We start from the raw sequence: 19639 nt of genomic DNA on the forward strand, positions 1-19639 counted from the left end.
CCATTTTGGTCTTCACTTCCTCTTCTGTCTTTGCAATGACCGTTTGCACTCTTCCTGGATGATACCCTTGATATCCTCCCACAACTCATCTGGCCTTCGCTCATTAGTGTTCAAAGCCTCAAACCTGTTCCTGAGATGGTTCTGAAATTCAGGTGGGATAGACTCAAAGTCATATAATTTACATTTATAGTTATTTAGATTATTCTAACTTGACAACAATGGAGGTTTTTATCTGTTTTAATGGGGAGAATCCTAGTTAATTGAGTCTGCTTGAGTTTTTTATAAGAATAATGTCATTATCTTAGTCTAATTGGCAGCATCATGATAAATGGTGAAGAGACTGAGATTAATAACAGCTTTAGTTTGCTTGGCTCCACAGTTAACACTCTTGGAACCAGCATCCCTGGAATATAAAAGACTTACTGCATTAGGAAAGTCTGCTCTCAGACCTCTCTAAAAGTATTGAAGAGCAACGAGTCATTCTAGTACTAAGGTGCTCCTGATACAGGCCATGGTCTTTTCAATCACTTGCAAATCAGAGAGCTGGACAATGACTAGGGGTGATAGAAGAATTGATGCCTTTGAGCTGTGGTGCTGGAGAAGAGTATTGAATATAACATGGAATGCTAGGAGAACAAACAAGTTCATCCTGGAGAGGGTGAAGCCAGGCTGCTCCTTGGAGGAAAGGATTCTGAAGCTTCATCTGACATAATTTGGACATGTTGCAAGGAGGGACCAGTCCTTGGAGAGGGATATCATGCTTGGGAGGGTAGAGGGACAGCACAGGAGGGGAAGTCTCTAGATGAGATGGATTGACTCAGTGACTGGGGTAAGGAGGTAGGTGTGTCAGAAACAATGAGATTGGCATAGGATAGAGCAAGGTTTAGGGCTGTTGTGCAAAGGGTCACTATGAGTCACAGGCAACTCAACGGCACATAACAACAATATAATCTACCTATAATTTATAAAGACCCTTTCAGGTATATCAAGACCATAATAATTAGTTAGACAAAAACCTGAATATATATAGTATGCTATCAGAAAGAGAAATGCTAAATGTATTGCAGACTCTTATTCCTGTCTAGTAATCTAGGAAAGTTCAAGTAAAGCAATCCTCATAAATTAACACCCATCGTAGTCTTTAATACCAAGTTTTCTGATGCAGTTTTAAAAGACCAAGTTGATGAGAAGTTAAAATAAAATAAAATCACTCCAGGACAAAAAAAAAAAGTTCATATAGAACATGGTCACATGTTCCCAGTAAACAATAGACAAACCAAACCCACTGGGTGTCCATGGATACTCTATTGTCTTAGTCCCTAGTAAGTTGCACTGCTAACTCAGTGGCCAGTATCTCTAGCACTTCAGGTTCACCAGAGGCCCATTGAGAAAAAGATGGAAAGTCTCTTCCCATTAACAATTTATGACCTCGGAAACTTGTGTTGAAATGGGTGGCTTTGGTTGGGGAGGAACCTTTGATAAATGTGGGGCAGCTAGTCTAAAGCCTTTACTACAATGCCAGCAAACAAGTTAACCCAAAGTATGGTTTTCAGTTGATTTAGCTTTAAATTGAGAGGATAAATAATGTGCTTTCGAGGAAAATCCAAATCAAAACCACAGTAAGACTCTCTTCTTACTCTCTTGTTTAAAATAATTTTTTAACAAAAGGTTTTAAACCAAGAAAAAAAAAAAACAAACACCAGGTGCAGAAATTTGAAGCTTTTTCTTTTGTTTTTGTTTGTTTTGTTTTTAAAAAAACAGAATACTTATTAGTCCCAGCAGGGGTGGCCTGAATGGGGTAGTGGGTGGGCTAGATCAGGGTGTGTGTGGGCTGTGGTCACAGTCATGGGGTCGGTGGGTCTTGGAGGGAAGGGGCTGAGCTTGTTGGCCAGTTGCAATGGTGCTTCAGGTTTGCTAGTGAACATGCTTCATGAAAGAGTCATGGCAGGCCAGAGCAGTGCCCCCAATAAGATTAAGAAATTCTTGGAAATCTAGCTTCCCATCAGCGTTGAGGTCCAGTTTCTTCATCATGCGGTCAAGGACGCCAGGGTCCTTCTGATCTTTGTGAAGGCCGCCAGTTCTGTATTCATGAATTTCAGGATCTCCATTTTGGAGAGGGTAAGGCTGTTTCCGTCCTGCCCAGTGTACCTCTGAAACACGGCAGTCAGGGACTCAGTGCACTGCTCGGTCTCTGTGGGGCTAGTGACTTTTGCCATTTTGCAGCAGACCAGAGCACAGTGGCTGTGGCTTCGAGTGGCGGTGGGTGTGTGGCTGGCTGTGGGGAGCTGCGGCCTCTGGTGGCCCACAACCTGCCCTTCAAAGCTTCATTTTCTGCTAGGAATGTAAAATTCTACAGCTGCAGTGGAAGATTGTGTGGCATTTCCTAAAATGTTAGCATATGATCCAGCAAATTCTCTCCTTAATGATATTATTGTTGTTGTTATGTATCATTAAGTTGGAAGCTTCACATAGTTTTCAGACATAATTACACAAGAGGAGATTGCACATCTTTCTCCTATGAAGCAACTGGTGGATTTGAACCTCATACCTTTGAATTGTGCAGCTTCTTACCCCTAGCAGGGACTAGGATGCTTATATAAAAGTTTTCATTGTAGCGTTGTTCACAGTAGCTCTGGCTTCTGCTTTAATTCAGGTTCTTCCCTTCAGGAAGTTCTGGTTTTGGGGGTGGGAAGAGGTCAAATTCCTTAGCATGTTATGTAGGACTCATTCCCATGGAGCACTCATCTATACCACTGACGTAAATCTGAGTGTCTAAGCCACCTTTATCCTCAGTCATCATGTTATGACTATGCACAATATCTTTGTCACGCAGTTGTATCCACTCATCTCCGTACACATACCCACCAAATGATTACATGTTTGGACAAGCAGATACACAGATCAGAATGAATGCATATATTCTGTGTTTGTCCCTATGTTTTCCCTTATCCCTCAGCTCTGTTCCTTTGTAGAAATTAGAGTGGGAGGGAGAAGATTTCTCGGCCAGTTGATTATATTGTCACTTTCTTCTAGAAGAAGCTGTGAATAAGGTGAAAATCCAGGCCATGTCAGAAGTTCAGAAAGCTGTGGCTGAGGCAGAACAGAAAGCCTTTGAAGTGATTGCCACAGAAAGAGCACGAATGGAGCAGACCATCGCGGATGTCAAACGGCAGGCTGCTGAGGATGCCTTCCTGGTCATCAACGAGCAAGAGGAGTCAACGGAGGTCAGAGCTGTTAGGCTTCAGTGTCCAGGATGGGCTGGAAGACGTGATCAGTTCTTAAACTCCACAAGTACAGTTTTTATCGCATATCAGAGAGTTTTATACCTCTTTTGTTTTACTTTTTTAGCTATTTTATTTGTTAAATTTATATAGCCATTTGATTGTCACCTGACAATTTCTACACAAATTGCTCTCTGATATTAAATTTTTTCCACAGTATTATCAACATTCTCACTAATTGCATTCTCGTTTCTAGGTCTCTTTTGCACACTAATATCTTAAAGTATCTTAGAGTTTTCTCATTAATTGGTTTAAATTCTGAAACCTCATCCCAGAGACAGTGTGTGTCAATGCATGATAGCAATGAGTCTATTGACTGAGTGGGCTTATTATCTGTCAGACGCACAGAGCAAAGTGTGTATAATGCATTTTTGATCCTCAGAATGATTTTGTAATCAGGGTTCTGCTGATTCCCTAATTTGCAAATGAGGAAACTGGCTCCAGGAATATGTTCTTGTTACGTTGTTATGTGTGATTGAGTTGTCCGCAACTCACAGCAATGCTTTGTACAACAGTTCTGAACCCTGCCCTATCCTGAGCCAGCCTTACTGACTCCAACACACCTAACCCCGTCGCCCCAGTCACCATGTAATCCATCTCACCTGGGGTCTTTGTCTCCTGCACTCTCCCTCCACCCTTCCAATCACGTTATCCTTCTCCAAGGACTGATCCTTCCTGACCATGTGCCTAAAGTATGTGAGACAGAGCTTCAAAATCCTTGCCTCCAGGGAGAAACTTGGTTTCACCCTCTCCAAGACAGACCTAGTTTTTTTCTCCTGGTAGTCCACATTATGTTCAATATTCTTCCCCCAGTACCACAACTCAAAAGCATCAGTTCTTTTCTGTTATTTTTAGTCATTGTCCAGCTCTCTGATGCACAGCAAGTAACTGTGAAGACCGTGTTAGTCTCTAGACTGACATCATTGCTCATTAGCACTTTGGTGTGAGGTCCCTGACAGTGGTTTTCCCCAATGCAATTCATCTTTTGATTTTCTGGCTGCTGGTACCAAGAATGTTGACTGTGGAGCCAAGTGAGCTGTATTTGCTAACAACCTCAATCTCTTCTCCATCCATCATGGTGCTGCCAGTTGGCCCAGTGGTGAGAATCTTTGTCTTCTTGACGTTAAGCTTCAATCCATATTGAAGACAATAGTGTTTGACCTTGTGCAGCAAATGCTTCAGGTCCTTCTCAGTTTCAAAAAGCAAGGTTGTATCATCTGTATAACACAGGTTGTTGATGAGTCTTCCTCCAATCCTGATGCCACACTCCTTCCTAGAAAGTCCATAAACTCACAGTGCTGAGTCAGGAAAGGCAAGATCCTATAGTTACCAATAGAATACTTGTTTATCAACTGTAATGGCAGATCAGGCACAGCTGCCCTAAACTCTGGGCTAGCTATTCTTCTGTAGTGAACACTATCATTCCACTGTCAAAATTCTGGTGGCATAGGTCTGTAGGGAGTTGCACTGCCAGCCCAAAGGCGATGCCTCTGGGGTTTCGAATCCACCAGCACCTCCACAGAAGAAAGATGGACAGTGTGATTTATAGCCTCCTAAAACGTGCTAGAGGTTCAACTGTGTGTTGGTTCTGACTTAATAGCAAAGAGTTTAAAGTAAAATTGGAAAAAGAAAGCAGGAGTAACAAAGACAGAATTGTGAGAAAATAGTTCCTTTAGTTCCTGCCTTTTCCCATTTCTACTTTGTTTTGAACAGCAGTGTATTTCTGATGCTGGTGTCTAGATCTAATTTGGTATCTGTAGCCATCTACTTCAGTGTGTGCATTCACCTCTGTGGTCAGTTTTTCAGGCTGTTTTTCTGTTTCCAGAGAAGTGTAGCGCTTAAAAACATGAACTCTAGAGCTTGACTGTGAGGATATAAGTCCTGACTTTTAAGCAATCTGGAACTTCAAAAAAAGCAGAATGGCCTGCAGGTGAAGATTACCTCAGTACCCATGCAAGCAAACCTCTGCCCCGAAACAGCAGGAATGGCAGGGCCTAGGCTTCGAAGTCCAGAAAGTATGCTGAAGTCTCTTGTTCATCTTGTGAAAAGGAGGTTATAGAGGGGAAGGTGCCCTCGCCAGTCCAATTTCTTCACGGTTCAGTGAATGCAGCTCATAGTTAACTATGCAGAAAACTCGATTATAGTGGTAGAAGTGCTTTGAAACTACAGTGCCGAATACAGATGGAAATATTTCTGTTACCGTGTTGTTAATTAGCATGTAAACTGTCAAAGCTTCTTCATGGCCAGACTCAGTCATCTCCCTCCCTTATGATATTTAGTAGTGTAGGGATGGAGAGAGAGGTCACATTAGCCCCACCAGGACTTTGTTGTTTCTAGCCTGGATTTCCTGGCAGGCAATAGACTACTAGTTATTCCCTGGCAGACACTGGACTGCTGGTGCTTTTTGTCTTTTCTCCTGTGGGTCACTTTTACAGTAAGATCAGGGAACTCCCACTGGGCCCCAAGATTTTGGCAAGCCCCAGGCAGTTCTGCTTCAGGTAGTCCTGGCCACACTCTGCTTGACAAGAGGACATTCGGGGATCACAGATTTCTCTTGCCAAGGTCAATAACTCGGAAGGTTTATAACCTTCCCCTGTTAACTAGAGAGCACTGTTTAGCCAAATATGTTGCTCCAGTTTTGAGGAATGCTTGTTGGAAGGGTGACTACAACAATAAGGCTTTTGTTTTATGTCTTGGCAAAGAGCCTCAGCGCTAAGTCATGGAAAAGGTAACAAGAAAGAACATAAAACTGCCCCTTTCGCCCTTGGCTTTTCTGACACTAACCATATTGTTCTTGCATTTCTGTTCCTGTCCCTATGAGAGACAGTTTGGTTTTTTCGGTTTTTTTAAATTACATATATAAATCATTAAATATTACTATCTTTAAAAATAATAGTAATAGCAGTTTTCTACTCTGACCTTGTTCTGAGATGTTCACGCAGACTTTGCAGAGGGAATTGAGATTTGAGGCCCTTTTAGTCAGTTGGTAGTAGGCTCCTTGCCCTCTTATAACCCACTGCCCCATGTAGACAACAGCTGAATTCTTCCTCACAAGCAATAATCTTCTGCCAAAGCATTGTTTAAAGTCAGCCTGTCAGACTCCAAAGAAGGAAATTCTCTGGAGTGCAGTTTGCTTGCAGATCTATAAATGTAACTTAAGATTCCTTCTGCCTTTTATTTTGGTCCTGTGATGGCGTTGGCAAGTTTTACCAGTTTCCTCAAGTGTATTCACTGAGAATTCCTGTTGCATTAGAAGGGAATCTGTAATCTTTTCCATGCTTATTGACACTGAATATTTCTGTTGCCTGTCATAGTGTCAGAGGGTATTACTTCCATACTTAGGTGGCATTGCCACATAATCATCTTACAACCTTCAAGAAGTTCCTGCCCTTTGGGCCTTTGGTTTTTTTCCATCTATACAGTACAAAAAGTGGACTAATGTCCTCAAGGTTCCTTGCCTGTTTTAGAGTCAAGAAAAGTGTCCTGATTTCAGTGATGATTTTTCTTTCTTGGTGGGATTAGAAACTTAGCCCCAGTGCATGGCTGTGACCATTTTAGATTGATAAGTGAGGAGGCAGGTCAGCCGGTACCCAAAGAAGCCTTCCTGTTACCTGGTGCCTGAGAAAGCTTCTGGTGGCTGCCTTCTTTTAGAACATTATAACTGTTTTTCTTCTTTCCTGCTTGATTGAGAGAAAAGTATAGTCATCTGTTCAGTGTGACTGCTTCATGCTTGCTGTTTCCCACTCAGACCGAGCCTCACTTGGCTTCTCTCTTCCATGGTAGGAATGAGTGCATTCCCATCTGGTGCTCTCTTCTTCCCCCTCATGGTTTCTGCTAAACTCCAACATTGCCAATCCTCCTTCAAGGAAGGAGAGATGGTAAGAAAACTCCCTAACCTAGATCCATGGAGTTTGAAATACTGCAGCTGGCGCTGTATACAAGCCAGAAAATATCCTATGATCCTCAGCACGTCTCTGATTTAGTCACAACATTAAAAGGAAAATGGGCAGAGGAAGCAGAAGCACAGCTGCCCCACTCCTGTCTGTCCTAGCTCCCAGGCAGGTGACTTTTTTAAAAGATCCGTTACTGTCCTTTGTTGCTGTTATTAGATGCCGTAGAGTCCACTCCTGCAGAGTGACCCCCCTTAGCCTCACGTCTCTGCTGTGCTCAAGATCAGTCATTGCCATATTCCCTTTTAAAAAGCTTAGATAAAAGCAGTGCTTCAGATTGGTTCAGTGATGGCCAACAATACAAAACCAGAACAAACCTGCGTGTTTAAAATATAAGTGGTTCAGAGCAGTAACCAGAAAGAGAGAAGTACAAGTCACAGCCTTGGGCAAGAGACTCGGAAGAGGTCTGGTGAGCCCTTTCAGGAGCCTGATGCACGATGACCAGCAGGACACGGGAGGGTGACCCCACACAGGGTGACTGCCTCTGAGCAGTGTGCTGTAACTTCAGCCCGTAATTTTTGCCATTCCAGTTATTCCAGTTCCCTCATTTTATAAATTTGAGTCTGTTCCAGTTCACTGCCTTGGCCGTAACTAAACCATGAGGAATCAGTTCTGAGCTCTTTGATCAGGTATTGTCACTTAAAATATTGACAGTTCTTCCCTGGGAACAGCAGGAGAGAACACAGTTCTTTTTCTAGTTTTTTTAACCTACCTTAGAGAGCACATTTCTTTATAAATACGTGGGTGACTGTGTGGTCTTAGAACAGAGAGCTGCATGGACCCTTGTGGGCCAACAAGACAAAAAAGTTTGGTTGCGGTGGGGTACAAGTTAAAGCTTGCATCCAGAAAATGAGTTGGGGACTGCCACCCACTGAGTGCTGGTTCCATGCAAGGTATCTTTTCGTGCATCTGCTCATCTCACTGTGTCATTGTCCCAGGAGCAGGTAAGGGCTGTGTGTGTATGTGCTGTGGCCACATCGGCAGGGCTTAGCCACAGAGATGTGTAACTCCAAAGCCTATGCACTTCCCATGCACCCCTTTATTCTCCTGGTGATGGCAAGACTCTTTCCAGGGCCCCCACAGCCACTAACAGTTGATGCCTGTGTCTTACAGAACTGCTGGAACTGTGGCCGCAAAGCCAGCGAGACGTGCAGTGGCTGCAACATTGCGCGGTACTGTGGCTCTTTCTGTCAGCACAAGGACTGGGAGCGACACCATCGCCTCTGTGGTCAGAACCTGCATGGCCAGAGTCCACACAGCCAGAGCCGGCCACTGCTTCCTGGAGGGAGGGGCTCCTCAGCCAGGTCAGCTGACTGCAGCGTGCCAAGCCCAGCACTGGATAAGACTTCGGCAACCACCTCACGCTCCTCAACTCCTGCCTCCGTGACAGCCATCGATACCAATGGGCTCTGAGCCCTGAACTCCACTGATGACCACTCAGCTCATCTAAACACTTACTCTGTACCAAGGTGTCAGTGTGGGGTGTGGTTGGAACCAGTACAAGTAGCCATTGGGTCATCAGCAAAAAATGAACTAGAGGCAGGAAAAGTGTAAGCCTCTCTGGGCACTTGCCCCAGTCCCCATCAGCCATGTTTATCTTGGTGGGGCTAGAGTGCCATTCTCTCTGCACACAGGAGCTAGTTTAAGCCACCTCCCCTGCGGCTTTCCTGGTTCGTTTTCTCAGCTGAAGCTGGCCTCCCTGGCCCCTCTGCAGTGTAGACCACCAGCTCCCTCCTTTCCCTTCCCTGCTCTTGCACAACAATCTGCCTGGCCCAGCTGGAGCAACTCTGTCCCATGCACTGTCTTCCACTCCATCACCTTTCTTCACTGGGCCTGGACCAGTGTCCCCAACACGGAGGAACCCCTCCCACCTCAACTCTTCCTTGAGCCCCATTTCCACCCTCAGCAGATGACGCTGATGGCGCCCAGGGACTTGGGCAGGCGGCAAAAAGCGTCACTCAGGACTCCCTCCTCCTCAGCCCTGCTGTTCAGAAAAGACTCAGAAACAATGGGCAAGAAGTCATTATTTCCAAATAAAATCACCTTTAGTAAAACAAACTTCCTCCAAGCATCACAGACCATTTTGGACAAGATCTCCCAGCCTAGCTGGCTACTTTTGTTTAAGACCATTGGTTTTCTCATTTGATTTTGCTTGTGCAGAAAATCGTTTCCAGCGCATGGATTGGTCTGAGAGAGAATAAGACTCAGTTGTGGACAGTCTGTTTTCTCTGAGCATGTTGGCCAAAATAGTATCATCAAATTATTGAATGGATCACCTATTGGAAATACAGAGCCTTTGTCAGCGCTTGACTGTTTGCACAGTCGTCTCCTCTGTGTCCTTTAATCTCAGATGGTGCATGTCCAGGTCACTGGATGGCTCGCATGGTCTCTAGTTAGCACCTGTTGAGCTACACTTGCCCCACAGGCTGCACAGTGGTGTGTGGTAGGACTTGCTCTAACCGCCAAGCCCTAATCACATCTGAGCAGCCCTCCTGGATCTGAAAGTTCTTCCGACCTCAATAGTTTTGTGTCAGATGTACTATATCAGTTTAACAACCAACATTGGTTACTATTAAGCATACAATCTCTTGTTTCCCTTCTCTAGTTCGATATCTTCCTTCTTTTGACTATGAAGAATTTTGTAAAATGTGAGAACTATTTTAGGAGAATCTGACCAATCCTTCATGAGAGGGGTTTCCAACTGATTAACTTGCCCCAAGTCTGACCTATCCTGGCCCTTATTCACAGGTTTGGACCTGTCATACTTACACTTCTTCCCGGGTCAGGTTTTGCTGGAAACCCAAGGACCCTTACCCTTTTCTACCTTGGAGCCTCCAACCTGCCTGCCAAGATGTGGTGTGTCACGTGCCTGGTCACCTTGAAGAGGTCATGAAGCCTGTAAGTCCAAGCAGGACTTTGCCGCTTGATATGCATCAGGTCTGTCCTGGGCTTGTTGTCCCTTCATTGTTAACAACAGTTGGATAAACACCTCGGCAGGTTTTTTAAATTTCCAGTGGCCACAAGACAAGTCAGGGTAGCTCAGCTTTTAATGGTTAGGAATAAAGAGCCAATACCAACAAAAAGAATGCTTACTAGGGCTTAATGTCCACTTCCACAGCAAAGGTTTGGCTTTAATGTGGAGGTCATGGCCTACTATTATGGACATGTTCCTAATGACATTAATTTTCAGAGTCTTTGAAATATTCAAAGAATATTGAAATATTCTTTGTTACCCAGAGGCCAGTGTGAAAACCTGGGCATGTTCATTCTGCTCATTTCCTTTTCAGATTTAAGAGTCCGTTTCTTTAGCTCTCTGCAGGCTGAAAGGGAGGAGCCTGGCCAAGTGAGGACACAGCAGAGGAGCAGAGATGTGCCCAGGCTTCCTGTCTGCAAACACCAGCTCAGCTACCAGCTGGGACTGGAAGGTCAAGCTCCTCAATCACCTACAGCTAGATTTAAAAGAAAAATTATTTTAATGATGATGTAGTTGGGCTCTTTAGAGGACTAGGCTTGGTTTATTTGGGGGTGGAGACACTAAAAAAGGTCAGAAAGGGCCTGGGGCGGGTGGTACTGGAAATAGGTTAATCAGTGGTATCCGAAGAATCAGAAGCAAATGTAGCACTTGAGTGTTGGATCATGTCTGGAGGATGAAATGTATGATCGGGTATCATGACCCTCTGCCAAATAAGAGATGGTTGCAGGAACCAGAGAAGGCCCAAAAAGCCAAACAGACGGGAGTGGGATTGAGTTGATTCTGACTCATGATACTTGAGTGTTGTAGAATAGGACTATGCTCCCCAGGGCTTCAGTGGCTTTCAAAACTAGATCCCCTGGCCTTTCAGACTTCCAGCCTTTTGGTTAATACCCAGGTTCTCAATCATCAGTGCCACCCAGGGACTCAGAAGACCAAAAGTTGACCAGAAAAAGGGACTACCTTTATATCTACTGAGAGGTACTTAAGGGGAGGGTCACCCTATCTTTGATTGTTCTTTGGAACCCCCACTGGTCTACAACATGCATGAACTCACCCCATGGCAGAGCAGTGACCCTCGAGAAGTTGTGTGAGTGTATCTGTTCAGGAGTAAGCAATCCACCTCATAAAATGAGGGAAGACTCCGCCTTGGAGGGTTCCTGAACTCTAGGACTGAGGTTCCAGAAGATCTCAGGCCTGGCTGTGCAACCTGATGGTGGGGGTGGGGGTGGGGGCTTATCTAGGATATTGTTGAGTCATAAATGTCTCCCATTCATCCCAGGGCCCAATAGATGAATGATGCAGTCTGGCAACAGCACACACGTGTGCCTGACTGTGCGCACCTGCTGCCCTCTGCAAAGTCCATTTCCTTTGCCAATGTGGGCCAGTTACTCCTCACATCTGGTTGTGAGCATCCACAGGTAACAGACCAAAAAATTAACTTGGCTTTCTACTGCCCCGTCCCAAAACTGTCTTGAGCCCCTGGTTCCGTAACTGGTGTGAAAGGATATGGACACTCTTCTGAGTGGCATCAGCAGAGAGAGTGAGTGAAGTGGGCTTGCGGTTTCAGCAGCACAGCGGTCGTAGGAAGTTCTCCAGAGCAGAAGCACAGATAAGACAGTTGTAGTCCTGAAAACTCCATAAAGGCTCATGGCTGAACACTTTAAATAAAAGAGAGTTTGGAGGTTTTGGAACTGTACTAGAAACCAAATCTCCATGCTCCCAGGTCAGGGGACCAAGCCAACACTCTTAAAGATTCTTTTTGGCTGTTTACAAAGAACTAGATGATGGCACGTTTGAACCAAATGTAAGAAAATCCTGAGGGACCTGCATTGTTCCAGCATGAGCTGGGTGACTGGCTCAGAGAAATCCTGCCCACATCGGGGTGAGTGCTGGGTGGGTGCAGTCTTGAATGGTGCCCTTCCAGCTCCGAGTGGCTCGTTCTTATGAAACCAAAACATTGGCTAACTCTGCCCCTTGTGCGTTGACATGCTCATTTCCAAAGACAGTGGTGCAGGTGACCTTTTCTATCATGAGCCAGGAGAAGGTTGGGAAGCATGAGGGGTGGGACTTGCCTAAACCCCTTTGCCCTTCCATGGAGCGCCAGACATAGAGCGCCCCCTGCAGGCTGCATCTGCTCAGGCCTACAACTGCCGCGTGTACACTCTTGATGCTTATACCAAATAGGGCAAGTGTGCCAGTGTCTGTTAGGGACAGCCCCGTCCCCACGTGGAGTCGGCCAAGCAGCAGCAATAAGCATTAGGCGAGTGGGTGAAAGGGCTGTTTGGCCTCAGAGGTCTTCAGTCCACTTTTGTGGCTTTCCAGGTTTTTGATGAGGCTGCAAAAGTTCCATCCATAAAAGAAAGTCAAGAATGTAAATAAACAGAAACATAGGCCTCCAAGCATGGAGTTAAAGGGAGCTGATGAATGTGAAACCACCCACAGGATGCGTTCATCTGGTTTTTGTGCTTTTGTCATTTGAAGGAACTTTTTGTTACTTTCACTCTGTGCATAACTTATTTAACGTTCTGTATAAATGAACCCAAACTGTTAAATATGTATTTAGTTTGTTCTACTTAGTCAATAAAAAGGCCTATATTCCTTTTCTGACTAAAGCGGAAATACAACTGAGAAGAAAGGTGGGTTTACTGAGAGGTTTCATATCCTCTGTCTCATTGCCTTCAACTTGGAACTAATTCATAGCTGACTCGCCGTGCATATTTTCAGAGACTGTAAGTCACACAGGAGAGAATTGCCCATCTTTCTCCCAAGGAATGGCAAGTGGATTAGAACCTCCTGCTTTCCGGTTTGCAGTACAATTTCTTGCCCATCAGAGCTCCCTTATTCTTTATTGTTATGTGCCATCAGGTCCAAACCGACTCATAGCTGACCTCCCAACCAGTTTTCATAGGCAGTATTGCACACGAGCTTGGTCATCTATCTCCAGCATATCAGCTGTTGATTTTAACCACATCCCTGCAGGTTGGCAGTGCAGCTCCTTACTACCAAGACTACCAGAGCTCACTGGCTCTCTCATTCTTCTCTGTCTTAGCTGAAAAGGGCCACTATGAGTTACAGAGTCTACAGCACTTAACTGTTTGGTATTAAAATGACTTCAGAGGGTATTTTTGTTTTTAAGTGTAAAGCTTAACAACTCCTCAGGGAGACATTTCAGGGGTTATGGCTCCAGAAAGTCTGGAATTCATGAGAATTTTCCACGTCACTGGGGACCTTTCACGCTGATGTTAGTTGCTATCTGTTCTGCCCTGACTGTGTGTGGAGTGGAACAGTGGAGACAAACCCCCTTGTCCCCCATCAGCAGGTCTGTCTGCAGTGTGCCTCTAGGTGGGTTTTCAGTGTCAGCATCTGCGTGCAGGGGCTCTTAAACCTGGATGTTAGGGGGAGCTCTCATGGCCTAGTGGCAAGGAGCTGCAACTACACTCCCAGAGGCACATGGTTCGAATCCACCAGATGCTCTGCCGGGGAAGGAGGGACAATCTCCTCCTGTACCAGTCAGATCTGATTTGACAGTACACTTACACACACACAAAATAATAAAGTTTAAAAAAAAAAAAAACAACCTGGATGTTAATCATAGGTATTTTCACTGCTCCTTCACATTTATACACTTATTGGTTGCATAATTGAAGCCACAATTTTCTTAATATCCTCTTGAGTAATTGGGTTGCTTCCACATTTTCCCTCTTGTGGGACAGGAACATCTTTTGTTTCCTTAAGATACAGCCTCCAGAGATCCAAGATGGCAGCAGAGGCAGAGACAGCGTGGTGAGCTGCAGGAGCAGAGAACCACTTAAAACAGGGCCATTATGGCCTTCCACAGACTTCGGCTTACTGATAATTGAACACTTAAACAGTTGATGACTGGCCCTCAGTGAAGATCGAGGCTCAACAACAGGAATTCAAGGATTCCCAAGGAGAAATGGGCCAAAGAAGATGATTACCTATGCATTGGACAGGCCAAAGAAGACAATTACCTATGCAATGGATTGCTGAAAGTCACTGTTTGCTCCCTTAACTATAGGTAACCTTAACTCTGAGTTTTACTCCAGAATTGACCCTGAACCCAGTGCCAGTGACAAAAAAGAAATACAACTGACAGCTATGGAAGCAAAGGAGGATGGAGCCTCTGGGTTCAGCCAGCCATCCCCACTGGACCCACCTGGGAAAACACTTTGCAGTCCAGAGGGGAGCAAATGACAGGAAAATATCTTCTAACAGAGCAAGAAGGCAAGCAGCTTTAACCCAAGACCACCAGTAAGGTGATAAAGCGTCCTCCCTACGCCCCTGTTCAGCATGAAGAAGCCAGAGAGTCAGCATCCAATTCCCAAATCAATAAGACAGTTGGTTTGATTACTATTGGAAAATGCTTGTCATTCCTCTGTAGCATCTGGTCCCCACTGGACCCTCATCATTTCCTTCACCTGCTCCCCCCACCGACCAAACTGTGCAGCTCTGCAACTGCACCCTGGCCCATCCTCACCCTTCTGCCCCCAACCCTCACCTCCTTGTACCCCCAATATGTTTTTCCCAATTTAAAAAAGATACAGCCTCCAAAAGTAGATTTCTAGCATTGCGCATAGATCACTTTGATGAGCCTGCGCCAGCCTCTGAGCCACACTGACCAGCTGTGGCAGGTCACTGATGGGCACGCCCACGCACACCTGTGTGAGGAGCCTCAGGGTGGTCTCGCTGCCCAAACTTGGCCGCAGCTGTGCTCGTGCCTAAATATCCATCCCTGAGTCTGCATTAGATCTTTGTCTTCTGGCTTTAGCCTTAGCCAATAGGCTGCTGGCACAGATCTGCTCCACAGATACCAGACCCTCAGAATGAGGGGGTGGTTGCTAGACTGGGGGTGGGGAGAAGGGCTGCCTGGGGCCCCAACCCCAGAAAGTAAGGGAAGGCTTAGCACTAGCACATGATCCTCACTAGGTTAGCTAAACAGGGCCTCAGTTACAGACTTCTCCACAACACAGAACTGTTTGATATTAAGACTTCAAAGGGTATTTTCTGGTGCAAAGATTCATCACCTACAACAAATTCTAGGACTGTGGCCTTGGAGCTGCCACCCAAGCACAAAAGTACAATTAGTAGACAAGTCTGCAAAGCAAAACCCATCTTTTCTTGAGAGAAAAGATACTAGCATCTAAAGTAACACAAAATGCTCACGGAAACAACTGCAAAACTCTTTAAGACCATAAAACACCTCAATGCCAGATGAGTTACTATAAATGTGTTTGGTTTTTAGTTGGTAGGGTTTTTGGTGCTTTAAAAAAACAAAACAAACTTGCATTACTGAAGCCACAAAGGATAGGAAATCCCCAAGGGCCAGAAACATATTAAAAATAAACTGAAACCAGAGGGTTAGTTGAATTCAAAAGCAGCCTTTACCAACTAGGGACAAGAAACATTCCAAGAGAGAGCTCTGGGGTTGGGAATAGAGGATTAAGATGTAGGTAAACAAAATCTGGGAGACTCACTGTATAATCTGCAGTCTTTTATCTCTTTTCTCCTGAATGGCAGGGGTTTGGGTTTACCCTGCTTCAAAGGTCAAGGTATGTCTGACTTAGCCACGGTATTTCCAAGTTGAACAGTGAAAAAGAAGATGAAAGCAGAATTGATGCCTTTGAATTGCACTGGCAAAGAGTAGTGAATAGGCTGCCAAAAGAACAAATCAATCTGTCTTGAAAGAATTGGGCCCTGAAAGCTTCTTAGAAGTGAAACTTCATCTCACATACTCTGGGAATTTTATCTGGAGAGTTCAGTCCTAGGAACACCATCATGCTTGGAAAAGTAGGTCAGAGAAAAAGAGGAAGACCCTCAGCAAGAGGGATTGATTGACAGAGTGGCTGCCGCTATGGGCTCAGGCACAGCAATGCCTGGATGGTGCGGGAGCAGCCAGTGTCACGTTTTGTGTCATGTCCTGTGCACTGGAGCCAGCTCAATGGCAGAGGCCAGGGAACCCCCAGCTAAGAAATTAAAATAGTTCTAGGGTTGTAGCATTTACTACTATCTGGCAGAAGTAAAACTACAAGTCCTCTGGAGAAAAATATTCTTAATTAATGACCTTCAAGATTCTTACCTAATACACATCAATCAGCTGTCAAAAACAATGACTGAGTGTCTGAGGAAATGAGCAGTGAGCTGCCATGAGCAAGAGTCAGCAGGAAGAGCAATTAATTGAGGCCCCTAAGACTCCACACAGGGAATGATCACATGCAGACTGTAACTACAGGAAACCTCCAAAGATGGTGCTGGGCAAAAACAAGCAAAAAAGAAAGGACTAAACATGACTAGGTAAACTTTGAAAATACAATTCTTTAAATGAATCTAGGAAGAAAATTTGCAAAACATTAGCATCCCACAACATTAGTCAAGGAGATGGGAAATGTGAGAGTCCTTTCTGGAGAGCAGTAAAACCTTTCCTATTTAACCCAGAATAGTGGCAAAGAGCCTATTGATTCTTTTGTGTGTTTCCGTTTAAAGGCAAGTGTTCCGAAAGGATGGTATAATCTCAAGATGGGCCAACACGTGTCTCCCTAACTTCATCTTGCCTGGCTGCACTTGTTTTGAATGGCTGGTATTTCAGCATTGCTAACTCTGCAGCCTCCCCCGTTGGGGGAACTTGCCTAATCTCACTCCTCCAGCCCCAGGGTAGCTTCATTGGCTGGTGCTCGGCGCCCTCTTGTGGACAAAGATCTGCTGCTTCTGCCTCTGCCTACAAGCCAGGCTCCTATCCTCGGTGCACACACACCAAGTGACTGAAGACTGCCCACTGCTCCATGAGCTCAGCTAGCACTCTCTGGGTACCTCCACAGAGTTCTCACAAAGTTCAGGATGCAGCTTCAACCACACTGGGAGCCCAGGAAGCTGTAGTTGCCATCCTAACTTGCTTCTCCTTCCCTTACCCATCTGTGGTTCCCTTGAAGGTTCATCCTTATACCCAGCACCCTGCATGAGGCCTGGGGCCTTACTTAAGTAGCATCTGTTTAGAGGCTTCCAGCCAGTCAGACACTCCCTCATTCTAAGGCCCCCATTTCAGCACATTAGAGATCATGTGTTCATTTTCTAAGCGCTCAGCGCAGTGGCAACCATCAGAGACTCATTGTCTCCCCTGGCCTGGCACTGGGCCCATCCCAAAGACAGGTCTGAATGTGTGCAGGGGAGGCACAGGCACAGGTGTGAGGAGGGCAAGGAAGCAGGTCGGCAGGTGCAGGGAGGAGATGAGAGTAGGGAGGGGCGGCAGCTGTGGGCAGGCGCCCTGGACTCGCCCAGCTTAAGGATTCCTCCTCCTGCTCTTGACCTGGTGCTGACACTGACAGCAGCACCTGCCACAGAGCAGGTGTCCAGCGGATGATGACGTGAACAGAAGAGCCACCAAGAGCAGATCATCAAGGGCAAAGATGAGGAATGGTGACCCCAAGCTGGTGGCTTTGACCTACAGATGATGAGGAGGCATTCCCACTGGGAACAGGCTGGGAAAGAGTGAAAAGACACATTAAAAACAGTAACATACTATGACAGGCTTGGAAGCAGGAGCAGCATCCATTTCCTAAACAACATGCCTCTAGAAACTGTATCAACTTTGATAAATTATCAATAGTTGTAGAGGGGCTTTCAGGCCTTTTGTTCATAGGGTTGCTATTAGTCATGCTTAACTCAAAGGCAATCAACAATAGGCTTGGCCCAGGCCCTGTAGGACCAACCACTCCAAGTACCCCTAAGCGTTCAGTGAGGGAGGAAAACCATGCCCTGAGGATTTAAGCATTTCAGAACTCCCATCACAGGATGTGACAGGTGGGACCCATTCCAGCAGTGACAGCTAGGGGGTTTCCGCGCCTTTGTTCTGAGATGGCAGGGACATTTAGTTTTCCTAGTTTGTTGCTGCCATTGTTTCTGTGACTGACAACAGGAGGAATTAGAAGAGAGTCCAGAAAGGACTATTTAATCCCAGATGAGCTTAGACTCTTAAACTGGAGCTGGGGAACCAACTGCCTCAGCTGCTCAAGATGCCAGCAGCACTTTCGTGGAGCTGCCAGGTGAGTGGCTCCTGGGATGGCAGCAGTGCTGGGACGTCCACCCTGAGCTGGTGCTCCCTGCCTGGCCAAACTCTCTATGTCCAACAATGTATTTGAAACATGGTGCAACGTCACCCAGCCCACTCTCCGGAACCCATATAATTCAAATTATATGCAAATGTCTTCCTCCAGAGCACCTCTGAACCCCCAGCAGCATCTCGGCCAGTTCTCCATTGTCCCAGCCTCAGCCCCAAAGGGTTTCCTTCATCAAGGATCTCCCCATCAGAGATGCACACGTCCTACCATTCCAACAGTCCCCAGCCAGGTCAAATGCCATCCTGTGGTCTGTTGTGCCTCCCCCTGTGGGGCCCATGTCCCTGATGGTCACTTCCCCTCTATCCCCAGCCCCTCCCATAAAACTTATTGTTGCACTGATTCCAACTCATAGCAACCTGACTGGACAGCAGAGAAGTATCCCATGAGGTTTCCAAGTCTGTAACTCAAGGAAGCACACTGCCACATCTTTCTCCCTCAGAGCCCATTGGGTTCAAACTGCCTACCTTTTGGTTAGTAGCCCAACTAAGCCCAGCAGCTAAGCCCAGCTCTCTCTTCTCCCATCTCCAGACAGGAAGCACCTGTCAAGTGACAGCAAAAAGTTTAGCCTGGAAGGACCAGCACATGTTGGGAGCCAGGTGGGAGGAGGAGGAGGACAGATTCTGTGTGGGGCCAGGTCATCTTACAGGAATCCTGCTGTGCTGCCTGATGTGTAAGGCCTAATTTCAAGACCCCAGAGAAGGCTCCTGTTTGGAGGTATGAAGATAGGACCTCCCAGCAGATGTGAGGTCTCCCCTTTCCCATGTAAGATCCCAGAGCCAAGTCAATAGACCCTGAACTGGGGGAAAGTGGACCCAGTAGGGTTAAGTGGCAGCTGTCTGCCAGCAGGGGTGTTCAAGCAAACCTAGTTGATTTACAGAAACTAGAAAGGTTTCTTGCATTGTTCCTGGCCTTCTAATGAGGGAGAGAGGAGGCGACACCAGCCAACAGTGACCACTGCCTTTATTGCCTCTGCGCTAGGGTTTCTGGGCAGCAGGCAAGTTTGGGCCCAAATTATTGCTAAGTGGCAAAGTCACCTTGGGACTTGCTGTAGGGCCCTGAATGTGGGTGGAATATGAGCATGCAAATTATATGCAAATGACATGCAAACCAACTCAGGAGGCTCCAGCTGTCTCTGGTCCAGCCAGGGTGCCGAAAGAGCCTGGAGCTGCTGGCCTGAGAGGATGATGAGAGCCCAAGGTCCCTAACTCCCCACTTTGCAGCCTGGCCAGGCCCTGCCTCAAGGGCAAGGGTTTGGGGTGGGGAGGTCCCTGAGCATCAGCCCTGCCACTGACTGCAGAGGAGCAG

General features: G+C 46.1%; 1 protein-coding gene and 1 pseudogene across 2 annotated transcripts in view; one reads left to right on the top strand and one right to left on the bottom strand.

Annotated features, from left to right (window-relative positions):
• The window catches only part of CBFA2T2 (core-binding factor, runt domain, alpha subunit 2; translocated to, 2), a 200178-nt gene extending 191514 nt beyond the window's left edge, over nt 1-8664 (top strand). Inside the window, exons 8-9 of one of the 2 annotated variants that reach the window (XM_006881448.1) lie at nt 3034-3224; nt 8345-8664. In XM_006881448.1, the coding sequence (XP_006881510.1) occupies nt 3034-3224; nt 8345-8644 (491 nt within the window). In that variant the 3' untranslated portion in view covers nt 8645-8664. The remainder of the gene's footprint in view (nt 1-3033; nt 3225-8344) is intronic. The other variant, XM_006881447.1, reaches the window with a different exon arrangement.
• Nucleotides 1915-2216, bottom strand: LOC102847255 (annotated as a pseudogene).
• Nucleotides 8665-19639: the final 10975 nt, after the last annotated feature.

The sequence above is a fragment of the Elephantulus edwardii genome, unplaced genomic scaffold (assembly GCF_000299155.1).
Source record: "Elephantulus edwardii isolate Elephantulus edwardi_28Jun2011 unplaced genomic scaffold, EleEdw1.0 scaffold00015, whole genome shotgun sequence".
Lineage (NCBI taxonomy): Eukaryota > Metazoa > Chordata > Mammalia > Macroscelidea > Macroscelididae > Elephantulus > Elephantulus edwardii.